The 27364-nt window shown below is 47.0% G+C and overlaps 1 protein-coding gene across 6 annotated transcripts in view; it reads right to left on the reverse strand.

The window, feature by feature from the left end:
- The window catches only part of DHX30 (DExH-box helicase 30), a 29411-nt gene extending 11089 nt beyond the window's left edge, over positions 1-18322 (reverse strand). The window contains exons 1-8 of one of the 6 annotated variants that reach the window (XM_038566600.1): positions 18172-18322; positions 16176-16270; positions 15212-15318; positions 14053-14107; positions 8526-8621; positions 7397-7425; positions 1585-1715; positions 841-951 (exon numbers count right to left, since the gene is read on the reverse strand). In XM_038566600.1, the coding sequence (XP_038422528.1) occupies positions 841-951; positions 1585-1715; positions 7397-7425; positions 8526-8621; positions 14053-14107; positions 15212-15236 (447 nt within the window). In that variant the 5' untranslated portion in view covers positions 15237-15318; positions 16176-16270; positions 18172-18322. Of the gene's footprint in view, positions 1-840; positions 952-1584; positions 1716-3385; positions 3599-7396; positions 7426-8525; positions 8622-14052; positions 14108-15211; positions 15319-16175; positions 16271-17661; positions 17968-18171 lie in introns of those variants that run through there. The other 5 variants (XM_038566601.1, XM_038566598.1, XM_038566603.1 and 2 more) reach the window with 5 other exon arrangements.
- Between the last annotated feature and the right edge of the window lie 9042 nt (positions 18323-27364).

Genomic DNA, 27364 nt, shown 5'->3' on the forward strand with positions numbered 1-27364 from the left:
AGCAGAGAAGGCTGTGTCCTCTCTGGCAACCAAGAGGAAGGATCAGGATACTGAAGCATGTACAAAGCCCATAGAAAAGACTCAGAAAAGGAGGGATCTGGAAAGTAAAGGGTGGGAGAGGAGACAGAGAAGAGACACAGAAAGGGGATAGAGACCAGAGAAGGGTGATGTGGGGCCCAGGCTAGGAAGAGGGCCCTTCCTCCTCAAACGCAGGGAAGAGGTGGGGACAGTGAAGGCCTGGGGATTCAGTGGAAGAGAATCTGAAGGAATACTGGGCCCCCAGCTTTGTCCCCACTGGAGCAGAAGTGAACACTGGGGAGCCCTAGCAAGATTCAAGGTTGGCAAAGAGGGATGGACAGAACACTGGTGAGCAACACTGATGGGCTAAATACTGGGTAACCAAGAACCTGAAAGCAGCCCATGCCCAACCACTGGGAAGTAACAGAAGCAACAACTGCTTGTGTCCCAAGTAAGAGACAACTGTGTGGCTGCAGGGAAAACCCACGTGAGGTAACGGGAAAAGAAAAATAGAAACCAAATGGAAGTATATCCATGGTGCCGTACGAAGGGAGTGTTTTTCATAAAGAGCTCTCCTCCATGTCTTCTGAAACCACAAGAGGCAGGTGACTACAGTGGCAAAAAACCAATCCAAACCCAAACACCCAGGTATTCCTTCATTGGCTGCATAACCAGAGAAAAAACACAAGGTGAGAAAGCCAGGTGAATAAAACACCTGTGAACCTCCACCTAGAGGCACTTGGTACCAGAAAGTCCATCAGAGCCCGGGGCCAGGACTTTCCCAGACAGAGGTTGGCCTGGCTTTCTCAAGGGAAGGGTCACCTTGAACAGCTGGCAGGCTGCAGCCGCAGCCTGCCGCTCAGCGTCGATCTTCTTGCTGCCATAGCCTTCTACCTCCACGCTCTTGGGCCACTTTATGTGGAGGGTGACTTTCTGGGGAAGAGAAGAGAGAATCAGGACCCGCGCCTTTCCAGACCGCAGAGTTGCTGCAAATCACACAAGAGGATGAACAGTGCAGCTATGGGCCTGACGGCAGCAGAGCCCAGTGCAGGCAGCACCCCACGCCCATGGCTAACCCCCATGAGGCTCCAACCTTCCCATCCTCAAGCCATTCATCCCACCTCAAGTTGTTTTGCTTCTTCAAAGTGCCATGTTCTAGCCAGAAGGCAAGGTGGGACCCATCTTTATTGTTAAAAATCTTCATTCAGAATGGTTTGCCTGCATGCTTCTGTGGGTCCCAGGACCTATGAGACTCTGGGAACAGGAATCTGTATCAATTCTGACCCTCTGCAGTCCCAGTGATCAACTGGGACCAGAACCAGGGGTCAGCGCACAGGCCTGTCATACCCAAGATGGCACCTCCTCACCTCATCTCTTCTGTGCTCCCTTTCTCTAAATCAGGCTCTTTTTCAGACCTAGCTTTGCACTGAGATTCTCTGCTGACCATTCTCAATTCACAAAACCCACTCTATAGCCTCCCTGACAAAGAAATCTGAGGGAGAAAAAGGCAGCCAGCCTCTTTCCTGAAAGTCACACCAACATGTCTCCCAGCCACCAGTGAGTTACCTTTTTCTTCGGTCCATTTGTGTGCACGTAGACCAGTTTGTCTTTTGCATGTGAGATGCCGAGGGCTCTTCCAATTACACTGTTGAGAAGGTTTTTGGGCTGTGGGAACTCTTTTAATAGGTCCCTAGAAGCTAAGAAAATAAGAACAAAAGCATTATAGTTGCTCTTTTTCTTTTAAAAACTCCATGGGGTGTGTATCAGGACAACCCTGGGCTGGATACTGAGGATGTTGGCTCATGACCCCACACCACCCAGAAGTATCTTGGAAAAGGAGAGAGGCACAGCTTCAGGGTCTACAGGGGATAGTAAACGTGCACAACCAAACCCACTTGCACAACCATTTCCTGAAGAAGGACCAGTGAGCCACACACCACAGAGGAAAACAGCCAGCAACCTCCTCCCCATAAGCTCCTGATTTAATACATCAGCTACAAAAGCCTAGATGGCAACAAACCCCCGTGTCTGAGGTCTGAAAGAAGGTACCGAACAAAAGGAAAAACAAAAAACAAAAACAAACAAAACTCACCACACACACAAACTAGAAATTGAGACAATGCAAGGCCCCTCATATAATGAAAGACACAAACGGGAGGGTTGGTCCCAAAGTCTGAATACCAGGCCCTAACCCTCAACTGCACCTCAGCATCCTGCAAAAGGCCTCTTGGAGCCAGATTAAACATAGGGACATTGATCGGGGATCTCCATAGCTGAGACAGACATAAGCTATCCCTCCCCCAACTTCACTGGAGTCAAGTGGAGGCAGGATGCATTAGACACCAGAAGTACCTCACTTTTTTTGACTTGTACTTTGGATCAATCCCAAAGTATAAATGGGTGAGACGTCCAACTAGAGGCAGCTTATGCCAGACACAAGGCTCAGCCAGGCCGGGAAGAAGGCTGGGACCAGCTAAAAACAGAAGTAAGGGCCCCAAAGCACCAAAGCGGCCCTTCAAGAGATGCAGGGTCAGACACTGGCAGAGGAGATGGGAAGCCTTTTCATTCTGCACCCACAGCCTCTGGTGTTATATCTGGTTTCAAACCAGTTCCATAAAGCAAAACTTTGTACACCTGTACCCATTAGTCATAAATCAGCCAGGGAGATTTTTCACCAAAGGCCACCCTGATCCTCATGGGGCCCCTAAGAATGGTGGTGATGTTGGGAAGCCTCTGTATTTGGACAAAGCTCCTCCAGGAGCTGATGTAACCCTAATCCTGGATTGAGACCGTTTTCCTTGGCGCAGATGACGGTGTCAACTGGCTAAGAGGGAGGCTTCTCCCAGACTCTGGCTCCCTCTAAAGAACTCATAAAGCAACTCAGATTCAAGCAGTTAAGACTCAAAGGGGTTCCCACAAAGGGACCCAAACTGAAGGAGGCCACCAGAGCCCCCAGGCACAACAAGAGTTGTGCGCTGGTCCCCCTCCGGCTCTACAGGGCAGGTTAGTCTGTGTCCATCGTCTAGGCAGGGACGCAGGGACGCGCTCACCGGTGTCATTCCCTGCGCTACTCGGGAGACCCAACGCTGGGACCCCGCGTCCACCTCAAAGACGGAAGTGCCAAGCGCCCCTGGGGAGGGTGTGCTTACCCCGATCTCTAACGACCCCATTAGGGCGGGAGGTGGGGTCTCCCGGTCTCCCGCACGCCCGCCACGTCCCGCGCCTCTCACCTACTCTTGCCTGGTGCGGGCGCTCCGGGCCCCCAAAGTCCGCGGCCGCGGTCCACTGGGCCTGTGCCGCCCCGAGCCTCACGAGGGCAGCGCCGCGGCCCGCCAGGCCCGCCCCCGGCCCGCGCCCCGGCCCTCACCGTTCACCATGCTTCCGTCGCCGTCCCCGGGGCCGCCAGGGGCCACCCCTGCCTCCGCCTCGGCGGCGTCCTTCGTGTGATCGGGGTGGGCGCAGCCTGACGAGAAGCCGCGCGAGCGTCCCTGTCGCCCGGCGGCGCGGGGGCCCGGCGGTCGAAGGCGCGGAGAGACGCCGGCCGCCAGCGCCATGAGCCTCCTGGCGGCCGCCATCGCGCTCCCGCCGGCCCCCGCGGGCCCGGAGCGGGGCAGGGACGGGGCGGGAGGGCGGCAGCAGCGGCCCGCGCGCCCCCTGGCGGCCGGGAGGTCCGGGGCGGGGCCACCGAGGCGGGGCGGGCCGGGCCGGGCGCTCGTCTCACTCAGCTGGGGGCCCCTTTCGCTCTGCGCTTGTCACCTGCTGGGCAGCCTGGGGCGGCTGGCACCCAGCTGAAGTCACTGTCCCGCCAAAGCCCAACCCACAGACTCGTTGCCTGAATCGGGGGCGGAAGACGGAAGGGGGCTCTGGGAAAGTTCAGGCCTGAGCTCAACGTCCATCCAAGGAGATGAACTCCGGGTTCCCTCGAGGTCCCACCCACTGCTCATAAATGCCTTTCACGTGCCCTGGCAAATTGGTTACCCTCCAGACCCAAGAGGGAGGATGGCCGCTAAACCAGGGCACCCCCATCTCATTTAATGGCTTACAGTGTAAACCCGATGAAGAATCCAGATCCAGGACAGGGAAGATCTGAACATAAGCAGACCACTTTTAATTCCAGGGCTGGAGTCAAAGGTGAAAAATACCAGACTTGGATAAAGGGCCCAAGAACTGAGCTGGTCCAGCAGTGTGAGTCTGGAGCTGCTGTTCCTTACTTGTTTGAAAGCCAAATGGTATTCTATTTCCAAAGTACTATGTCTGGGTTCTAGCCAGGCTCATTCCCCTTCTGCCTTGTTCCCCTTCTGCCTCGTATGGCACTGAACAGAGATTTGGCTCAGCTGGGAATCACACTGAGTCTGCATGTTGGGGCAGTGACAGCAAGGGGCTTGGTTAGAGGTTGGCAGCGCAGCTGGAAATAAGCCTGGAGGGAGGGTTTTGTTTGTGTGTTTAATAATTCTAGATCTGACTCTGATGACTCCCGGTGAGCTTGTTAAAACATTGCTAGGAGCCACCCCCAAGTTTCTTATTCATTAGGTCTGGAGGGGGGCCCAGGAATCTGCATTTTTAACAAGTTCCCAAATGATAATGAGACTGCTGGTCTGGGACAACATTCTGAGAACTGCTGGCTTAAGGGCAAGAACATGGGATATGAGTCCTAATACTTGGGCTTAGTCCAAGCTCTGCCACTTGGCAGCTGTGAACCTTGGGCAAATTCATCAATTAGGAAACTGAGGACACATTCGCTCTACTCATTTGGTGTGGCTATAATAAGGATAAAATGGGAATGTCTGGAAGGCGGCTCTGCAGAGTGCTATTAGAGAAGCGCCTCCGCTGAGGTCTGAGACAACAGGGGACAGAGCCGGACAAGTAAGTCCCTTAGAGACAGAGCCAGGGCAGGAAGGGGCAGCTTCAACTTCCACTCCTCTAGTCCCTTCTCAATAGGCTCTTAGCAGGAAAGAAGCAAAAGGAAAGGTGACCTTGGCGTCAGTGGTCTAACCTCACAAGGGGACACCACCATCCATATCTAACACCCCTATCCAAATCATCCACGCTGGGATGGGAAGACCCTTGGGGCAGAATATGATTACATAATGGCTTTGACTTTGGCCAAGTGTCCCTTTAATTTGCCAAAAGCCAAGGCATCCACCAGCTTCAGGGTAATTTTCAAGGACTGTTAGCAACCCAAATTCCCTCAAAAGAATCTAGAAGCTTACCAAGCCTGATAATGGCATTAGGGGCTGAGGCCAAATTTTGAAAACAGTGGTGTCTGAAGGCTGAAGGAGACAAAAGCCTAGACAGAAAGACCCCACCCCCTTGGCAACCAGGGCCTGGGTCCATCATGGCGCTTCAGCAAGCCCTCAGTACAGCACTCTGTTCTGACAGCCACATGCTCAGGCTAAGGCTGGAATGCTATGATTTCTTGGATCTGCTCCCAAAGGGGCCAAAGTGTAGGGATAGATACAAATCAAGACTACCCATGAGCTGTTAGCTATTCAAGCAGAGTGACAGGTACTTGGGGTTCACTATACTATTTTCTCTATTTTAGAAAACATATTTTAATAGATATTTGAAATTTTAGGTTTTAAAAAAAGCATCATGTGACACCAACCAACTAGTTGGTTCTCAGGGAGCTCCTTGACCCCGTTTCCTATTTCATTTATTTCATATGGACTCTAACAGCTAATATCACCTTGAGCAAATATTTCACTTCCACAAACCTCACTGCCTTTTATAAAGTGAGGGCAACTCTTACACCAGGTCTTAAAAACCTTCTGGTTTTGTGATCTTCTCCCCATTGGTCTAGAGCAGGGGTTGCCAAACTATAGCCCACAGACTAAATCCACCCACTGCCTGTTTTTATCAATAAAGTTTTATTGGAATATAGCCATGTTCATTGTTTATGTATTATCTATTACTGCTTTCACACTATAATGTGAGTTAAGGAGCTGCAAAAGAAACCACATGGCCCACTAAGCCTAGAATAAATATTTTCTGACCCTTAAAGTTTGACGACCCCAGCCTTAAAGAATTTTGAAGAAAGGTAGAAGGGCTCAGGTATGCCCTCTTCCTTTCCACCAACATTAAAGACTTCTCCTCCCCTCTCCATTTTTTGGAGGGAGAAAGTTGACTCTTTTGCCTGTGAGAACAAAGAAACTTTTGAAAAAAAAGAAATTGTTACTGGCTCAGGGATCTCTCCGTTCATTTCTGAATCAAGCATGACATCTGATGCTAAATGTGCTAAACAACATCTGGTAGTGTGGAATTAACATGCAAAGGACCTGCAGAATACACAGGAGGATGTTTTAGGACTCTAATCTTTAGAGGCCTCAGGAAAAAGCAACAAGAGGATGTCTAAGACAGTCCAGACTATGGGCAAACCGGAGAACTTCTGGGGGGGCAGGGAGAAGGAGCATCTCAGTTGACATTCTGTCAATGTACTCAACCACAGTTATATTTTATGGATGGCCAAAGTGGCAAGAAACGATCCACTTGGCTGGCAACAAGAAAGGTGAAGGGAGCTATAGGAGCCAGATGGACACCCTGACCGTCCTACCCATCCTCATGGCTTTTCTGTCCACATATGTAAAGCCACAGGGTCCTTGTAAGTAAACCACCATACCAAGAAGAGGGGACACATCTATATGAGGAAATGACAGGAAGCACTAGTCCTGTGGCCCCCAGATACTGCCAGAAGGGGTGTTATCCCATGTTGCTTTCCAGTGCTCTACGTCTTAAATCAGAGTAGGTGGGAAAGATTGACAAAAGAGGCTCTCAATTTCTTCACCCTTTACCAAGGAGGCCTTGGTAAGAGGTTGGCAGTACAGTGAGAGTACACTGGTAAAGAAGGTAAGTTTTTTCCAATTCCAAATCTGACTCTGATGGGCACTGTAACCTATTCAAGTGGCCACCATTTTCTAAGCACCGTTTTCCTGTCTGAACAGCAGAGACTGTTTCTGCCACACACTTCCTTCTAAAGGCAGAGGCACCAGTGAAGCCAGTAGGGAATCAGAAAGCATGGCAGAAAGGCCCAACAGTCATGTGTAGACTAAAAAGTCTGTTGCTTCTGGGATGAAGAAATGGAGGCAAGAACCCTTTTTAGGTTGAGACAGAAAGAGAGAGAGGAGGCAAAGATGCATACACCCATGGATGCTTTCTGGAGGCACAGCTGTGAGGAGACAATCAGGCTCAGGGGCGGCTGTGCACCTCCGGGGAAGACAGTGCAGGGACTGTTCCCCACCAGGAGCAGGTGCCCCCCACGTACAGCAGCCTTCTCCTCTGCCTGTGCTCAAGGAGGCACTGCCTAGCCGTGCTGCCTGGTTCATCCCACCTAACCATCTTTAAGCTTAGCCAAAGCACATCTGACACTCTCAGAGCCACTCACCTGCCATGTTGGAAATGTTAACGTTCAGCCTTTTCGAGTTACAGGGCATTTTAAGAAAGAAAAAAAAAAGGGCAATCAACTCTTGTTTTGGCAACGGTAGGGGGTTGGCATTTCTTTAACACCTAAGTCAAATAGTCAGAGGGAAGTATTTCTGTCTATGCTGCTATATGGAGTCAGGGCCACTGCAGCAGGAGGGCATCACATGTGGAAACTCCAGGGGAACAGGGCAGCCTCATGGGCTGCAGAAACTGAGGTGCTCCATGCTCCCCAACCCTTCCTGAGCTCTTGACCTTCAAAGCACTTTACAGACAGAACCTAAAGTGGAAATGCTATCTCCACACGAGGCAGAGACTCTATGACCTAAAATAGTTTTCTTCCTCCAGGCAACTGGCGTCAGGGTGTGAACAAGCAGCCAAGGGGCAGAGAGGGGCAGCTGTCAGGATAAGCAAGAAGCTACCAGGAGCACTGGTCTTAGCAGAGCTGGAGAAGATCTAAGTCTGAGGGAGGAGAGGAGACACTCACAGGCAGAGACGCTTCCCAGGTCCCACTACCGGCCCCATCCCTGGGTACCAGTGCACCTGAGGTGAGCTGTTGCCTGTCTGGGTGCTCTGACATCCTCCCTAATCAGGAGAGCCTACCCTGCCGAATGGACTAAGAAACAGATTTTAATGTCAGTAAAGTGCTTTGAGGAGCTGGGAGGAGATGAGGAGGAGATCTGCCTGGCATCCCCATAGCCTCCAAGATGGAGGACACTGGGCCTGGTTAGGGCTCTCCGTTCTGGCCCTGCCACAAGTGCCTGTGCTTTCTGAATGACTTGAGCCAGGGACTGCCTAGAAGATCCAAGCCCTGCAGATTCTTCACACTAAGGCTGAACACTCAGACTGAGCCTGGGCTTTATGCCTGGTCACACAAGAGACCACAGGGTCTAAGCTAGGTGGCCAAGGACCATAAAATAACCCAGACCTTTCCAAATGATCTCTCCCTGAGGGTTCCAACAGCTCCACTAGCCCCACTCCTCCTCACTTGTTTTCCAGAGGACCGTGACCCTGGCACCCGGGCTCCCACTGCCACCCACCTCCCCACAAACCCTGGACCAAGCTGATGCTGGAGGCAAAGGCTCCTCCCTTACCTCGAGAGATGGTCCCTCCAGGGGCAGGGTTGACACACATGGGTGGAAGGCGGGGTGGGGGAAGTTTGCACTGACGCTGCCTGTGCTGGGCCCGATCTGGGGAAAGAGAGAGGGCATCAAGGTGACATGTTCTCACTCCTCACAGTTACAGACCCCTGGACTGACTCACCTCAGAGCCTCTGTGAGGAGCTCTGGGCACGGGACTGCTGGATGGTATGTGAAGCCAGTCACAGGGTCTGAGAAACAGTGCCACCAATTCCACACAGAAAGAAGGCAATGGTCTTCTGTAGAGATGTGATATGTGATAACTTTGTAGAGATCCCTTCCTCTCAAAAAAGCCCCCAAACTCTCCCTGTTCCCTGAGCCACCTTGTGTGAGCTGAACAACCATCCCATTTCCTCCTCTAGAGCTGCAAGTTGTGAGGATGAAACAAGAAAACAGCTGAAAACTGAAAAGCCATGGTACCATGTAATCCCCCTTATCTGTCTTCCACTTATGGTAGCTAACCTTGTGTCTGCTGTTGGTTCCTGGATGGCCATTTTAGCAACCAGGTCTCAAATTACTCTTTACTTCTAAGAAATGGGCAAGAAAGGACCAAATGACTATGGAGGTCCTCCCTAAGCCCAGACCAGACCCACACTTACCAGCCTTTTCTCTCTTTATAAAAGTTAATGATTTGCCATTCCAAATACTTCCACTCATTTAAAGATTAAATACTACTCATCAGTGACCTATACTTTTTTTTTTTTTTAAAGATTTATTTATTTATTCATTCAGAGAGAGAGAGAGAGAGAGAGAGACAGGCAAAGGGAGAAGCGGGCTCCATGCAGGGAGCCGGACGCAGGACTCAATCCCCTGTCTCCAGGATCACGCCCTGGGCTGCAGGCGGCGCTAAACCGCTGCGCCACCAGGGCTGCCCCTATATTTTTTTAAGATTTATTTATTTATTTATTTATTTATTTATTTATTTATTTATTTATTTATTTATGATAGACAGGGGCGGGGGGGGGCAGAGACACAGGCAGAGGGAGAAGCAGGCTCCATACTGGGAGCCCGACGCGGGACTCGATCCCGGGACTCCAGGATCGTGCGCCTGGGCCAAAGGCAGGCGCTAAACCACTGAGCCACCCAGGGATCACCCTAAAGTACTTTTTTAAAGAAGTTCCCAAAACTTTGATATTCATGAACATCACTGTTGCACAGGAAGGTGGGAATGTATAGGTAAATAAGGTTTCACATGTTTACCACCATCTACATGGTGAAGACACCACTGAATCACTGGGTCTGGGGTAAAAGGTACATGAGCATCCTGCTCTCTTTGCTCCACTGGTTTCAATACGATAAATGGGGCAGGAGAGGAGTAGGCAGAGACAGCCACACACACACTACACACTTGAGCAGCAGTTTGCTCTGCTACCATGATGTCCATTTCCGTAATGCAAGATGGCTCATATACAATTGGTACATAAGGGAATGGTATCAGGAAAACATGAGAACCGTCAGTTCAAATGTGATTTCTCTAAGGCAAAGGAACTGGAACAGCAAAGGTAGATTTATAATTTTCAGCAAGAAAACAAAAGACTCTTCCAGATATGTGTGTGTATACACACACACACACACACACACACACGCGTTTTTTTAAGAGAGAGAGTGCGCACATGAGCACAGGAGAACAGGGATGGGAGGGGCAGAGGGAGAGAGAGAAAAAAAAAAGAGAGAATCTTAAGCAGGCTCCATGCCCAGCACAGAGGCTGATGTGGGGCTCAATCTCATGACCCTGAGGTCATGACCTGAGCTGAAATGAAGAGTAGGACGCTTAACCCACTGAGCCACCCAGGTGCCCCTCAATTATACTTTTTAAAAATTAAAATTGAGTGCCTGTAGGGAATCAAGGTGATAGATACATGGATGTTCACTATACAATTTCTTCAACATTTCAGTAGTTTTGAAAATTTCTATAATAAAATGTTGGGGGGAAATGCAAGTAGCTACAGTGAGGTTCCCCTCCCCCACAGTGCCAGCTGCACACACGCCTTACTGGCAGCCCCACGGCTCAGAGCCCCACTGCCACCCGCACGGCCTCAGCACTGCCAGCTTTGCTCCCGAACACACACTCTGTACATTTTTAGCACTGTACTGCGCTGCTTGCCTTGGCTGTCCACGGCATATTCCCAGGCCCCAGTGACTGCTATTGTCACACTCTGGCCATAAAGTTGCACTCTACTGCCTCGGCTCTGTTTCTCCCACAAGCCCTCGTATGACATTAGAGGTGTGTGATTTTGCAGATAACACATACAGTGTTGTAGCAGAAATACTTGTAGGGTCTTCTGGAACAAAGTGCCTAGGATCAAGGTTTATCTTGAACTTAAGGTGGAAAATGACCAGCTCAACCTCTCCAGTCCTGTTGGAGAAGGGTTCTCATTCATATCCAGGGATGCTGGATTGAAAAAAAGGAATAAATAATTTGATGGTTATTGTTTCATTAAGCATTTTCAGTAATTGGGGGCAGGGAAGTTGTTACAGTCCCACAACCTCACTGAGCCTTCTTCTGACCATGGAGCTGGAGGAAAACTGTCCATTCTTGCTGTTGATCTAGTGTTTTTCAAAGTTTTGTGACGACTGTTAAAGATTCAGCTTCAGATTCTCTTTGTAGCCTGTCTCTGATGGCATTACCTCCGAGACAAGAAACTTGTGTTAAGAAGCCAGTAAAGGCAGTAACAGGCCACTTACCAGGCACACAAGTGTGCATGCTGGGAGGTGCTGGCAGCTGTAATGAATTACATAAGAGGAAAGATGGCAGCCACAAACCCAGTGGGCCACTATCCACAAAGCTGCAGGGTACTGCTATAGCTCTTACCTTCAGAAGCCTCAAATGGCCTGCCCCCTTGAGACTCTAAGCCCCTGAGTGCAAGAAAGCATAGCTGTCTCCACACTTGTGTCTCCTATATAGGTGCTCAATCATGCAGCCACATAGCACACAGCACACCGCATGCTGAGGCCAGGCTGTCACTCTCTGGCAAAACACTGGCTACAAGTCTGCATCCCAAATAGATCAATCTACTCACATTTATCAAGGGCCTGCCAACTCAAGACTAAGGGCTGGAGACAGACCACAGCCAAGGGCTTTTCCTATATTATCTCTAATCTTCATTATACCTCTGAAGATAAGGGCTGGAAAACAGGATCAGGTAAGTTAACACCTTGCTAGTGTTAGTGGGGACCAGATTTGAACCCCAGTCAGTCTGACTCAAGCTTTACACCATGTGACATTTCCCTTCAAGATTCATGACACCTTAGGGAGCTCATAATCTCACCATGAGGAGCAGAAAAACATAAAAACTAGGTAAGAAATAAAGAACAATCCTATACAACAATAAAAATGTCACAAGGCCAAACATGACCAATTGCCAAGGTCATGGTGCAAACCACAAGTGATACTAGCATTCAGAAGGCAGGAAAGGACATTCGGCCTTAGAGTCAGAAAAGAAAATGTAGGTTTGCCTCAAGGAAAATATTCAAGACAGTAAACTCTTTCTGATTAATGGTTTTCCCTGAGACTTTCAAGCATAAAATGGTTGTTGGTAAGAATGTAACACTTACCTGTATGGAAAGCAAGGCCCCAAATCAGACTATGTGTGATAATTATGTCCCGAAGCTACTTAATACCACGGATTGTGAATTTACCAGGTGTCAGGCCCTGTTCTAAGCTCTTTACATGCATTAACTCCTCTGATCCTTACAACAACCCTGTGAGGCAGGTACTAAGATCTGGCCCACTTACATCACGAGGAAACGAAGGCACAGCGGCCCAATCATCTGCCTCCAGCTTTGGCCAGCCAGGGTGCAGAAGTGTGACATGAACCAGGCATCTGGCTCCAGAATTTTTGCACAGTGAGGCTATGTTGGCTCCCATGAAATTGAATCTAACAACGTCATCCCAGACAAAAAGCCTCTCAAACAAATCAATCTCCAGCCTAGAAAGAAAACTCAGCCTAGAAAGAAAATGCTCTAAAGGAATTTTGCCACAATTCTCTCACCTGGTACCATCTCCTCATCATGTGGGAGTGAAACAGCACAGAGAAAAAGGAGGATTATGATTTTACTGAGCTCTCCACCTCTTTACAAAACCAATGCTGTTCACTCAGACACTCCCACCAGGAGAGAACCTATTTTCATCCAACTTTCACAAGTGGGTGGACAACAAAGCCCACTGATTAATAAGTAAACACAAAGCAATTAAGTGTACTTCATTTTCAGCTCAAAATCAAAATGTGCTGTCCACACTAATCTCAAACCCAGTGTTTCCCTTTTCAGACACTTAACCAAAGAAACTAGGATGACAGAGATTAATTTTGTGCAATATAATAACAGAGTGGCTAAAAACAAACAAGAAGGCAGAAAGAGGCTGCTGAGCCCTGGGACTTCCAGGCCTCCTTCTGATTTCATCCAACAGGACACCACTCAGCTAAGGTTTTCCAGGCCTCTAGGAACATAAGTGGGAGAGGAGACACAACGGGAAGGACCCTTTCTTTTCTTTTTTTTTTTTTTCAGTAGGCTCCACACCCAGCGTGGAGTGCCATGTGGGGTTCAAACTCAAGTTCCTTGGATCAAGAGTAGCATGCTCAACTGACTGAGCCACCCAGGGCCTCCAGGGGAGAGCCTTTTTAATCAGTAGTTATAGAAGGTCTATTATGGTTGATTTGTAAAACGCTCAGACAGGAACTTCCCGGTCTGCATCAACAGAGGTAACAGGCCTTTTACTCACTGTTCCCTAAAAGGAGGCAAGTCATGCTCCTAAGATACATACACAAGGCCCTCTGAGATGTGGTCCCTGAAGGCTTCCCCAGCTACAGTACTTCCTATAAGCATGAATAAACACTACCCTGCAGGCCAGCCATTGCTCCATTCTATCACTGCTTATACAACCCTCTGACCCTATTTGCTAGAGAGCGTGATTCCAAAACCTGCCACGGTTTCTATGACCACTAATATAACAATGACCCAATCCACACTCACCATCATTTGCTGAGGCCTGCCCTGTGCAAAATGCTATGCCAGGTGCCATAAATGATAAAGGGACACAACAGGCTCTGGCTGCAGGGAGCTTCTAATCTAGGGATGTGGAGATTAGATCCGAATAAACTAAGCACAAGAAAGTACAGATATGGTCCTGAGGAAAATCAGAGAGAGGAGGGACTGAATTTGGTTGACAGAATCAAGAATGGTTCATGGAGAAAATGGGATAAAACACTGGCGTAGAAAAATAGATGGGCTTCCAATGAGCAGTGAGTACATGTGAGAGGATATTCAGGGAGAGGAACAGCAAAGGAACACAGGGATGCGGCCAGGTACTCAGCCATGGGGTCATAAGCACTGTGTGAGGGGAAGGCAGAGAAAGGACTTTGGTGAGTCATGCAAAGAAGGGGTCTAAGGGGTCCTACACACTGGTAAGGAGTCCCTGCAGCCTTCACAGCTGCCCGTCCCAGGGAAGGAGGGCATGAGGTCGCAGGCACAGCTATGTTCTTACCTTTTCTGAATGAGTCCAGGCTGAACATTTCTGGCCAGGAGGGAAAGCTGGAATCCTAAGAAGGAGGGCCAAGAGGCAATGGTTACTATTCTCAGTCCAGGACCCCACAGAGAAGATTTCAAATACACAAAAAGCATGGTCCAGAAGGTGAGACAAATGAAACTCTTCACTACTGAGCACCAACTGCTGCTCCTGGCCTTAAGGATGGAAGGGCCATCTCCACTCTAGAGTAATTACATGGCTCTGTTTCTTTATCACTGAGAGCTTTCTTCTTTTCTCCGTCCTAAACTCCCTAAACCCTGCTAAACAGAACGAGATGCATTTCATCCTGAGAGACGTATTTCCACCTCATCACAGCACTTTGCAGTTTTCCTGGGACTTCTGGGAAGAAAGGAAATTCTATATGGACCCCTTTTCTCATCTGGCACCAGCGAATGGGACTGACTGCCTTATGGACAAAGTAGTTTACTGAACTTTCACAAAACCCAGTCAAGACCCTAGGGATGGGACCTGATGGCAGTATCAAAAAGTAAGTGGACTGTGATTCAAAGTAAAAAGCCTTTTGTGGCAGAGTCTATTATACAACAAATATTAAGTTAAAATTCAACTGTTGGTGGGATGCCTGGGTGGCTCAGCAGTTGGGTGCCTGCCTTCAGCTCAGGTCGTGATCCCGGGATCCGAAATCGAGTTCCACATCGGGATCCCTGTGAAGAGCCTGCTTCTCCCTCTGCCTATGTCTCTGCCTCTCTCTCAGTCTGTGTCTCTCATGAATAAATAAATAAATCTTTAAAAAAAAAATTCAACTGTTGGGCAAAAATTTTGGTACATTTTATTCATTTAACTGAGGAGTATACTTAGAGCCTTAAAACATACACAGAGAGAGAGAGAGAGAGAGAGAGAGAGAGAAGTAACACCTCTGGTTTAATGATTTTTGTTTCAAAAACACTCAAACTCACTTATAGATATTTTTAATAATGTAGTACTCCTGGGTTGGTGCAGTAAACTTACGTGGCCTCAGTTTAAAAACATCTACACAATGTTTTAGCAAACCAGCATAATGTCCAACATTACAAGGAGTCTAATAGGGCCTACACTCCTGCTTCTGACTGCTTTCCCATCTCATTCTCAAATCACGGGGAGATGGGGGTGGAGGGCTGACCTGGGGCCGAATCTTTCAGGTCCATAGCAGGTCTGCCCTGATGGCCTCCTCTCCCCCAGGGATGCCGGAAATTTCAGCCGATAGGATATGGTAGCTCAGAGAGAAAACTTCAATACAATATCAACAACGACACAATTCACTTTAAGAAGTTACATTCTATAGACTCCTTCTATCCAAATTAGAAGAAAAAGGGTATAATTTGAGATCCTAATTTTAAAGAAAATCTGATTATAAAATCTAAAACATCTAAGCAATTATTGAGTCACAACATTTTCTTGCTAAGAAAGAGTAAATTAATTTGCTTATAAACAGACTGTTAGTTCTGCTTTTAAAAAGTCCCTGGCCAGGGGCACCTGGATGGCTCAGTGGTTGAGCACCTGCCTTTGGCTCAGATCGTGATTCCGGGGTCCTGGGATCAAGTCCCACATCAGGCTCCCTATGGGGAGTCTGCTTCTCCCTCTCCCTATGTCTCTGCCTCTCTTTGTGTTGTCTCTCATGAATAAATAAATAAAATCTTTATTAAAAAAAATAAAGTCCTGAACCCCAAAGCCACATGACACTATCTTTTCCTATATCAATCTAAAAAAATCTGTATGATATTCAAGATAGGATGTTTTAAAGATATCTTACTGAGTTCCAGAACATTTCAGAAACTGAAAAAAAATGTGCGTTCCTTGAAATATAATTATGTTGGAAACTTTTATGATTCAGAGTTTCTCTCAAATAATTCAAAGATAAGTAAAATAATATTATGTCAAGAGTTCTTGCATAATGAAACACCACTTAACTCCAGGTAGAGTCACTATGGGATGATTCAAGGACAGAGAAATTCCATAATGGCTAATTAAAAATGATAGCCTTCTTCTAAGACAGTCACAAATGGATTTAATATGTGCCTTTGCTTTACAGTGTGGCTGTATGTGAGATCTGTCACTGCTTTGTGTGCATGGCTAAGTCAACTTACCTTACACGAGCAGTGACAGTCTCAGATTTTGTAGGCTTTTGAACTGAAGCTGAATTCTCTCCTTGCAATTCCTCATCACGAGGCTGGGCCTCCTCCTAGAAAATACAAGACTGGGTCACTATCGGTCACCATAGTGATGAACCTCATACGAAAAATAAAGTTGCTGCAGACCACTGAAATCCATTTACTGACTCTAACAACAAGGACAAGTTTTGTTAATGGCATGAAACCCACACTGGACACACTGGCCTCACTTCAGGACCTGCCATGACAGACAGACTCACAACCCATCAAATTGTGAGCTGCCCTACATCAGCACCTGTAAGATATCAAGAAAGAGGTGTCATGGTGAAAAGGGGCTTGTAGTCCTGAAAGCATTTTCTCCAAGCCCAGAGCAAAACCTGCTTCCAGTTCTGAATTCTAATCCCATAACGACTCTAATATGACCCTACCTAAGATAGATTAAAAAAAAAAAAAAAAAAACCTCTTCCAGGTTAGGAAAATAATGATTACTGAATACCATTTTCAGAGTTCACAAAGTACTTCCACAGACTTTAGAGCAGTTAATCTTTGCAACTTCCCAGTTAGGTAGAAATTATCTTTCCCAGAGAAGGAAATTGAGGCAGATTTTCCCAAAGAAAGTTATGTAAGTTGCCCAAGATCCCATAGCTGCCTCAGGGCAGAATGGAAATCTACAGTTAAGTACTGGACTCCAAAGCTTTCCATGCTTACACTACACTATTTTTCTTATTTCTATGGTACTGTCCTGTTGCCTAGATGTCCCATGGTTCATTCCTGGAAATAATATTTTATAGTGACATAAAGGTTGAAAGTGGCAAGAAGGGTCCAATTGATAAACTTTGGACCATGGCTACAGAAGTTAAAACATTTGGAGAATAATATTCTTTGGAGCTAAAAGGACAACCTACATAGTTTTTAAAAAAAAAAAAATTCAGCAAAGGATGTATTTCTTGCATCTTAAACAGCTCTACAAATAAAGGGCATTATCATAAACTCTATCAGGAAAAAGAGAACTCCCTCCTGGAAACTCCAACATTCCAAGATTTAAGTGTAAATAGTAAGATATAGTCAAGACCCACAATGACAGTGGCTTTACAGCCTTTAAAGAACTGCAAGGGAAACCATCAGACAATGTCTCCTTTCCCTCTGGCCAGTAAGTTGCAACCAAAAACAGTTTTGAGAGTCTGCACCTGGCCATCTGCAGTCCACCTGCTACAGTCTATGGCAAGACCCTGTGGATTGGGGTTGCAAAGTGGGACAATCTCTGCCTTACAACATCACAATTAAGGTGACCAACGTTGCTACACAAGGAGTAGCTAGACAGCATCCTGACGCCATACTCCAGGCTTGGGGGTTCTGAGGACCCCTGGGACTCCAGTTCACTGCAAACAAAGGACCCAACATGCATTAGGTCTTCCCCTGCGAAATGGGGCAAGTCACCACCAGCAAACAAAGAACACCTCACCCCTTGGCCTCCCTCAGTGACAAGGTCGGTGCAAAACGGGGCAAACCAAAGGAGCCAGAATGCACCAGGCCTCCCTTTGGACGAACGGTCCAGGCGGCACGGGGGACAGACAAAGGTCCCGGGGCACTCCAGGAGCTTCCTCCAGGCCCTGCCTCGGGGAACCGAGCATCCCCGGAGGCGGAGGCGTCGTTGCGCCAATGAAGCGGCCTCTCCCGCGGTCCCCGCGGAGCCCCTAGCTACCAGGCCCGCCCCAGCGGACCGGCCTGGCCCCCGCCCCCGCCCAGGCTCCATGGCAACGGCAGGCCGAGGCCTGGCTGCCCACGGCTCGGCCCGGCCGGCTTCGCGGGCAGGCCTAGGATGCCCGGCCTGCTCCTCGGGCCCGCCCGCTTCTCCGCCCCACTCTCCGCCAAGCCGGCGGTCGGACCCGGGCCTCTCCTCGCGCCGACCACCCCCGGCCGCGGCAAGCTCCTCAAGGGGACACGAAAGGGGAGAATAAAAAGCCCAATTCACCTGTTGTTACAGATGTGAAACAAGCCTCGGTGCACCGCGCATGAGCCGCGGGCCCCCCCAACCACGGCCGGACTACAACTCCCACCAGCGGCGGCGCGGCCCCTTCCGGGTCCCGTGGCGGAAGTCCCGCCGGCCGCCCCGGCACTCCCCGCCCCGCCTCCCGCGGCCACCCCGCGTCTCAGCGGGTCTCCAGCGGGTCCCCCCACTCGGGGCTCGCAGTGGCCCCCCAGGGCTCACGCCTCCGGGCGGCCAACCCGCGGCGAGACCCCGGCGCCGAGCCCAATGGGGGGCGGCCGCGGCGGGCGCAGGCGGGACTTCCGGCGGAGCCGCCGAGGGGGTGGGCGCGCGGGCTGCTGTGGGGCCGCTGAGGGAGCTGGTCTGGGCGGCCGGGCCCCACACGGCGCCCCCCTCGCAGCGCCTCAGCATCCGGCAGTGTGAGAGCGGGAGGGCCCTCGCGTGCGTCCGCTGCGCCCCCGCCCCGCGGCCCCACAGCTGCCTCGGGCAGGGCTGAGCCTGGAACGAAATCCTGCTCGGGCTCCGGACCTCCACCCGCCTTCCCCGCCACAGCCCGTTGCCACGCCTCTCCTCTCCGTCTCCCCTCCGATCTTCTGTTTCTTTAGGGAGGTGAGAATTTCTGCCTCAGGACAGTGTTAGGAGGAGACCAGCGCGAGGGCACGCTGTAAACCGTACACCGCTGGGGAAAGGACAAGGTGGCACTGGCTGGTCCGGGCGCCGCTGGGCGGGTCTGCAGGTCTCGCCCCCGCCCCTTGGGCTCCGGTTCCTGTCACGTACATACCGCGGTCCTCTAGACGGGGCTCCCGTGGGAGTTCAGTGGATTCCAACTTCAGAAAGAGCGAACTCAGTTGGGGCTGCTCTGAGGCTCGGTCAAGACGTTACGGCTGGAATGACCCAGAATATGCTTTTAAGATGTGACCTTTCGGGATATATGAAGAATTAGTGCCATAACCCGTTTTTTTGTCCAAGCAATTAAATGCTACAAGTAGTTTTTTTCTTTCTTTTTTTTTTTTCTTTCTTTACATTGGACAGCAGGGTGGGGGAGGTGAGTGTGAAGCATCATCCACTCGTTCAAAGAATTACTACCTTTTCTGAGCAGGGCATGGTGCCATCCTATATGGTGTGTGGGGAATGATCCCTGAACAGGTATCTTGAGTTGAGCCGTATAGCAATTGTTATAAGCAGGTTTTGAGGCTACAATAGCCTGCCCTCAAGGAGTTTAGGGCCTGGTAGACAATATAAAAATATGGTGTGAGGCAAGAAGAAAGTGATAAATGCTGGAGAGGAAGTATATAGCGTTAGAGGGTTGAAAGAAAGGAATATAGTTACTCGATGGCAAAATCGAGGAGAAGGAACCACAGAAGAAAGACAGCCAGTGGAACAAAAGACAAATTCTAAGAGTATGCAGTAGCTCAGTGTGACCAGAGGATTGGATATGTGTACGGGCTTTAGAGGCCATGGAACAAAAAAAGTATAGCTGGGAATGCTATGCTGAGGGATGTTGACTTTATTTGTATGCAGTTACTCTTTGTAAGACATTATTGTTGCACTCCTAAGTAGGAAAGTAAAATAACTAGCGGATTTTAGGAAGGTTATTCTAAAAGTGTGAGGGTAAAATTGGCTGGAAAAAGAGAAGCTAAGGTACAAATGAAATGAGAGGTACTGAGGGATTCAACTGTGCTCAGGAGTGGAAAAGGTTATGACAGGGTGATTGTAGAGTGCCAGGCTGATCCTGCAGGTGACAGGATGTGCTGGGGACTGGAAGGATTGTGCACTGTTAACCATTATTAAGGGACAGAACGGTTGGAGAAGATGATGGATTTTGCTTCATACAGATTATGTTTCAAATGCTGCTGGGTGGGGGGATGCCTGGGTGGCTCAGTCGGGTAAGTGCCTGCCTTTGGCCCCAGGTTCATGATCCCAGAGTCCTGGGATTGAGCCTCTCCTGTGGGGCTCCCACAGGTCAGCTGGGAGTCTGCTTCTCCCTCTCCCTCTGCTCCTCCTTCCACTTGGGCTCTCACTCTCTCAAATAAATAAAAAGACCTTTTTTTTTTTTCTTTTAAATGAAATGCTGTTGGTAATGTTAAGTGATGAACATGTGGTCCCTCCTGCAAAAGATGTCCTGATAGAATGGGAAGAGCATGTAAACAAGTCTTAAAACCTAGGGGAAGCAATGCAAGAGAGGCACAAGTGGAGCCTTCTAAGTGCTTTTCCTTGCTATAGATTTTCTGTTTAGTTTTCTTTCTGAGGGACCTTTCCTTTTTCTTGATCCTTGAACTATTGTTAATGAATGGTTATATCTGGTGAAGTTGGTAAAGTGATCCAGTTTGTAATAAGATGAGTTACAGTGAGTATCTTTTCCCTCTCCCATATATTTCCCCTCTTACTTCCTGTTCATTTTCTTATCACTACCTTATTTTCCTGGATCCAATCCCTAGACTTCTTTCTCTGCTAACATCTCTATCTAGAAACTCCTCTACTTCTTCAGACTATTTAAGGTCCTACTTTGAGCTTCTATAGCAGTTTATTCTCCCCCATGTGGTAGCATTCAGGGCATATTTTGATGTGTCTTCCCTAACTAGGTTGCCAGCCTCTTGGAGTCAAATTTGGGTCCCAATGCCATGTAAGTGCTCCAAGGAGTGTTTGGATATGGCTTACCTCCATCAGATTCTTGTCCTGTGGATTCATGCTACTTAGGTTACTTTTCTTCCGTTTCTTAAGGTTGAAATGTTGGTAGAACCAATTTTATTTTATATATTGAAGTAGAGCTTGTTACCAAAGCCATCCAGCCACAGAAAATAGGATGGAAGAAGAACATAATTTTTTTTAAGATTTTATTTATTCATTCATGAGAGACACAGAGAGGCAGAGACACAGGCAGAGGGAGAAGCAGGCTCCATGCAGGGAGCCTGATGTGGGACTCAATCCTGGAACTCTAGGATCACGTCCTGGGCCAAAGGCAAATGCTCAACTACTGCCACCCAGGTGTCCCAAGAAGAACATAATTTTTGTCATGGGATCTACAGCCATAAGAAGTGGGATGGAGGACCTCTCTTAAACCTCTAAGCTACCATTTCTATGTGCCTGCAGGAGATTCTGTGTTGCTAACCCCACAGTATTTCTTGGATTCCTTTAAACCTGCCCACACTCTCTGTCAATAGTCTCATTTGTAAACCCTCTTCAATTGGCTAGTTTGAGTGGCATTTTCCCCCCTTATGTTTACCACCCCAGACTAAGGTGATTTTGTGGTACTTCAAAGTAGATTTTCAAAAAAAGTCTAAAAACTCCCTTTCTGTGTCAGGTCAAAGCAGACCACTTGGCAAAATATACTGTAGAGTTAGAAGATCCTTAATTCAGAACAAAGTCAAACCAGATGACTTTTCTGGCCATTTCAATTCTGAAAGTTTAGAACTCTAGACAGAATTCCACTTACAAAAAAAAAAAAAAAAAAAAAAAAAAATTCCACTTACAGTGAACTGATGCTTATTCCGATCTCATGGAAATAGGAAAATTCCATGAGCTCCGGTTTTTATTAAGGTGGGGAATTAATTTACTTAATAATATGATTAATTTTTTAACATCCATAATGCAATAGAAAATGGGTATGGGGCATGAATGGGAAGTGAGCAAAAAATGCATTGCATATGGCCATTGGTTTGAGAAAGTTCAACCTTGTTTTTTTTAACGTATTATCTTTTATTGTGGCAAAATACACATAACATAAAATACGACATTTTAACCACTTTATACATTTCAGTGATCTTTGGTACATGTACATGTTATGCAACCATCACTATTATCTAGTTCCAGAACATTTTCATTACCCCAAAAGGAAGTCCCATATGTACCCATTAAGCAGTCACTACCCATCCTCCTTCCCCCCGCCTCCCCAACAAAAGCTCCTGGCAACCACTAATCTGCTTTCTGTTTCCATGGTTTTTCTTTTTCCAGATATTTCATATAAATGAAATCATATAACATATGGCCATTTATATCTGGCTTTTTTTCAGCTAGCATAATGTTTTCAAGATTTTTCTATTTTGGGGATCCCTGGGTGGTTCAGCGGTTTAGGTCCTGCCTTCAGCCCAGGGCATGATCCTGGAGTCCCGGGATCGAGTCCCACATCATGCTCCCTCCATGGAGCCTGCTTCTCCCTCTGCCTGTGTCTCTGTCTCTGTCTCTCTCTCTGTGTCTCTCATGAATAAGTAAATAAAATATTAAAAAAAAAAGATTTATCTATTTTGTGGCATATGTCAGTACTTTTTTTCTTTTTCTTTTCTTTTTATTAAATTTATTTATTCATGAGAGACATAGAGAGAGAGGCAGAGACATAGGCAGAGGGAGAAACAGGCTCCCTGCAGGGAACCCGATGTGGGACTCAGTCCCAGGACCCCAGGATCATGCCCTGAGCCAAAGGCAGATGCTCAATCACTGAGCCACTCAACTGTCCCTCTTTTTCTTTTTTTTAACCTTTTAAAAATTTTATTTATTTATTCATGAGAGACAGAGAGAGGCAGAAACATAGGCAGAGAGAGAAGCAGGCTTCATGCAGGGAGCCTGACGTGAGACTCGATCCTGGGACTCTAAGATCATGCTCTGGGCCGAAGGAAGATACTCAACTGCTGATTTACCCAGGCGTCCCTTTTTAAAAATTTTTTAAAGTAATCTCTACATCCAGCATGGGGTTTGAACTCACAACTCCGAAATCAAAAATTGCACACTGCACCAACTGAGCCCACCAGGCCAGGCCCCCAGTACTTCATTTCTTTTTATGGTTAAATAATATTCCATTTTGTTTGTCCAGGCTTATGCTGCTGGGCATTTGGATTGTTTCCACCTTTTCGCTATTGGGAATAGCACTACTGTGAACATTGGTGTACATGTTTTTGTTTGAATACCCCCTTTTTTTAAAAAAGATTTTATTTATTTATTCATGAGAGACACACACAGGCAGAAACATAGACAGAGGGAGAAGCAGGCTCCCGGAGGGGAGCCCGATGTGGGACTCAATCGCAGGACCCCGGGGATCAGGACCTGAGCCAAGGGCAGATGCTCAACCACTGAGTCACCCAGGTGCCCCATATTTCTTTTGGGTACAAACCTAAGAGTAGAATTGCAACTTTGTTTTATATATATATATATTTGTTTGTTTGAGAGGGAGAGAGAGCACAAGCAGGAGGAAGGACAAAGGGAGAGGGAGAAAGAGAATCTCAAGCAGACTATGGGCTGAGCATGGAGCCCGACACAGGACTTGATCTCATGATCCTGAGCCAAAATCAACAGTCAGATGCCCAACTGACCAATCCCCCCCAGGTACCCTGCAACTTTGCTTATTTTTAAAAGTCAGATAAAACTATGAAACCCAGTTACCATTCTTCCTTCAAGCATTTGTAAGATTTGTTTTCTCTCTTCATCTGGGTCTTTGCTCAGATGTTATCTCAGAGATAGCTTCCCAGGCCATATAGTGTATTTATTTGTGTTAGCCTTACTTATCACTTGTTTCTCCCCTAGAATAAAGGTCTTGAGGGCAGGGACTTAGTTCTTTGTCACCACTGTCTCCTTAACACCTTGCACAGTGTCTGGAACTGTTCAGAAGCAGGTGCTGGGTAAATGCTGAATGGACACTTCCACCTGGGAGACAAGCACTCATACCCTATTGCAGGAACTGTAAATTGGTAGTACTTTTTTAGAGGGTGGTTTGAGCAGCATCAGATTTGAAATGTTCATGCCCTTTGACTCCTTTCAGTTGTAGGAATTTATCTAGCCATACCTCCATATATGTGAGAAAATTCAGTGCTGTATTATTTGTAATAGTTAAAAAAATACCTACTATCCCTTATTAAGAAGTTGGTTGAATTAAATAGAATCTATCTGTATTAGCCTCCCACTGTCATAATAAAATACCACAGTCTGGGAGGCTTAAACAGCAGAAATTTACTTTCTCCTAGTTTTGGAAGCTAGAAGTCCAAGATCAAGGTGACTTCAGAGTTGCTTTCTGCTGAGGCCTTTATTCCTGGCGTACAGATGGTTGCCTTCTTGCTGTGCCCTTACATCGCCTTTCCTCTGTGCTTATATGGAGAGAGGTCTGTGGTATCTGTTCCCTTTTTAAGGGCATTAGTCCTATCAGATTAGAGTCCAATTCTTATGACCTCATTTAACCTTAATTACCCCCTTCCAGATCATATCTGAATACAGTCACATTGGGGTCTAGGGATTCGACATATGAATTTGGAGGGGTCACAAATCAGTCCGTAATAACATCAATTTTTTTATGATAGTCACAGAGAGAGAGAGAGAGTCAGAGACACAGGCAGAGGGAGAAACAGGCTCCATGCACCGGGAGCCTGATGTGGGATTTGATCCCAGGTCTCCAGGATCGCGCCCTGGGCCAAAGGCAGGCGCTAAACCGCTGCGCCACCCAGGGATCCCCATAATAACATCACTTAAATGAAGTCCTAGGCAGCAATTTATTTATTTATTTATTTATTTATTTATTTATTTATTTATTTATTTAGGATTTTATTTATCTATTCATGAGAGACAGAGAGAGAGGCAGAGACATAGGCAGAAAGAGAAGCAGGCTCCCCGAGAGGAGCCAGATGCAGGATGCAATCCTAGACCCCAGGATCACGCCCCAAGCCAAAGGCAGACACTCAACCACTAAGCCACCCAGGCATCCCCCACGTAGCAATTTAAAAGAATGAGTTAGATCTAGTGTGCAAACAATGAAAAATAGCCAAGAAATGTTGAGTTAAAAGAGGCATGTTTAAAAAAAAGACATGTTTTATTATTGTATATTTATGAACCAACTGTGTTTTTAATTTTTGTTTATTGTTAAAGATTTTATTTATTTATTTGACAGAGAATGAGAGGGAGAGAGCGCACAAGCAGGGGAGCAACAGGGAGAGGGAAAGGGAGAAGCACTGTCTCCATGGAATAGAGATCCCAACCCAGGGCTGAATCCCAGGAGCTGAAAGCAGATGCCTGACTGAGCCATCCAGGCACCCCCCCCCCCAACTGTGTTGTGTTTTTTTTTTTTAAAGACCATGTGGGGATCCCTGGGTGGCACAGCAGTTTGGCGCCTGCCTTTGGCCCAGGGCGCGATCCTGGAGACCTGGGATCAAATCCCACATCGGGCTCCCGGTGCATGGAGCCTGCTTCTCCCTCTGCCTGTGTCTCTGCCTGTGTCTCTGCCTCTCTCTCTCTCTCTCTCTCTCTCTCTGTGACTATCATAAATAAATAAATTAAAAAAAAATAAAGACCATGTGTTTGTATATATGTCTATGTAAGCATAGAACATTTCTGGAAGAATATATCAGAACTGTTGTTTTGTTTTGTTTTGTTTTGTTTTGCTTTTGTTTTTTTAAGTAAGCTCTAAACCCAATATGGGGCTTGAATTCATGACCCGGAGATTGAGAGTCACATGCTTGACTGACCAAGCCAGCCAGGCGCCCCTATATTAGAACTGTTAACTATGCAGCTAAATCAGAGTCTCTTAGTTTTCACTTTATACTCTTCTACATTGTTGGAGTTTGAGTGGCCAAAAGTATGTATTCCTTTTATGATAATAAGCATTTGGATGTGCAGGGCTCCTGAGAAAGAAATCTGGTTATAATGGTAGCCTTTAGCACACCTGTACTAGCTAGCCATGCATGCGTTTTCAAATATATTAAACTCAGATGTACATTTCTTTTTAAAACTTATATTTACTTTCTATTATAATTAAATAATAATTCTATAATAATTTCAAATATACACAAAAGTAACGAGATAGCATATGTCATGCCATGGACCTTGAGTGTCCCTGCAAGTTCTTGTTGGTTATATCGAGAATGCAAGGCCCTACCTGCTCTTCACCTAGGCTGTTGCTCAGGGTTGTGTTTTCAGCAAGAAACCTTGAGAGATGAAGTATTGTCTCCCCTCGGACAAGGGCAGACCTAACTTCACTTGCTATAAAAATGTAATCTCCCAAGTTCATTGTAACCCTCTGATAATGAAACACTATGTGAGCAGATAACTATGGTCAACGCTTTTGCATCACAGCCAGGAAATGTGGGGGGCATTGGGAACTGTTAGAAACCAACATGAAGCTCTGGCTACAGCTTTTGCTGAGGTTGAAGTCCTTTGTGTCTGACTCAGGAATCTTGTGTCTTCTGTCAGCACCTATGAAATAGTAAAAGGGTAGCTACCAGTTTAGCTTGTAAATTGGGTAAAATTCCAGACCTGCACTTGCATAGTTCCTCACAATGACCCAATGTCCACTGCCCCAGATTTTTTCAATCAAATCCTATCATTTCATTTGTAATTATACCAGAGTGCATCTCTGTAAGATTTTATTCAGCACAACCATAAAATTAATTTTATACCTTGAGAGGCCAGTAAATCCTTAATATCATTTACATAATACTGAAATATAGATAAATTCCTTTAGGTAAATTCAAAACTTATCCTGGTCCTTTGCACCAGTATTTTAAGTTTGGTACTGTTGCAACATTGAAACATGAATATATTTCATTTATATGTGGACTTCTTTTGAAGCCTTGGGTTAATTTTTTGGTCCCAAACTGCAGAAAAAGGGGGATTTGGGTAATGGAGTATCACATTTTTCAGTACACAGTAAACACCTATAAATCAGTTATTTCTGACAAAAGCTCTAGTTAATTAACATCACTGGCCAAATTGTACAAATCAGTTATTCACAATCTTAGAAAATATTTATTGGTAAACTGGAAAGAGAATGTATAGCTGCCAGACTCCTTTTTTTTTTTTTTTTTTTAAGATTTTTTTTTTCAAGTAGACTCCATGCCCAATGTGGGACTCAAATTCACAACGCCAAGATCAAGAGTAGCATGTTCCATCCACTGAGCCAGCCAGGCATCCCCCAGGCTGCTTTTTAGCTCTCACTGTTAACCATGGTACTGTGAAGGGCCAACATAGAGGCTTTTTTAAAAACATGAATGGGGGGAATCCCTGGGTGGCTCAGTGGTTTGGCACCTCTCTTCGGCCCAGGGCATGGCCCTGGAGTCCCCGTATGAGTCCCGCATCAGGCTCCCTGCATGGAGCCTGTTTCTCCCTCTGCCTATGTTGTGTCTCTGCCTCTCTCTCTCTCTCTGTGCCTCTCATGAATAGATAATAAAATCTTTAAAAAATAAAAACAAATAAAAACGTGAATGAAACT

Source organism: Canis lupus, chromosome 20, assembly GCF_011100685.1.
Source record: "Canis lupus familiaris isolate Mischka breed German Shepherd chromosome 20, alternate assembly UU_Cfam_GSD_1.0, whole genome shotgun sequence".
NCBI classification, from domain to species: Eukaryota; Metazoa; Chordata; class Mammalia; order Carnivora; family Canidae; genus Canis; species Canis lupus.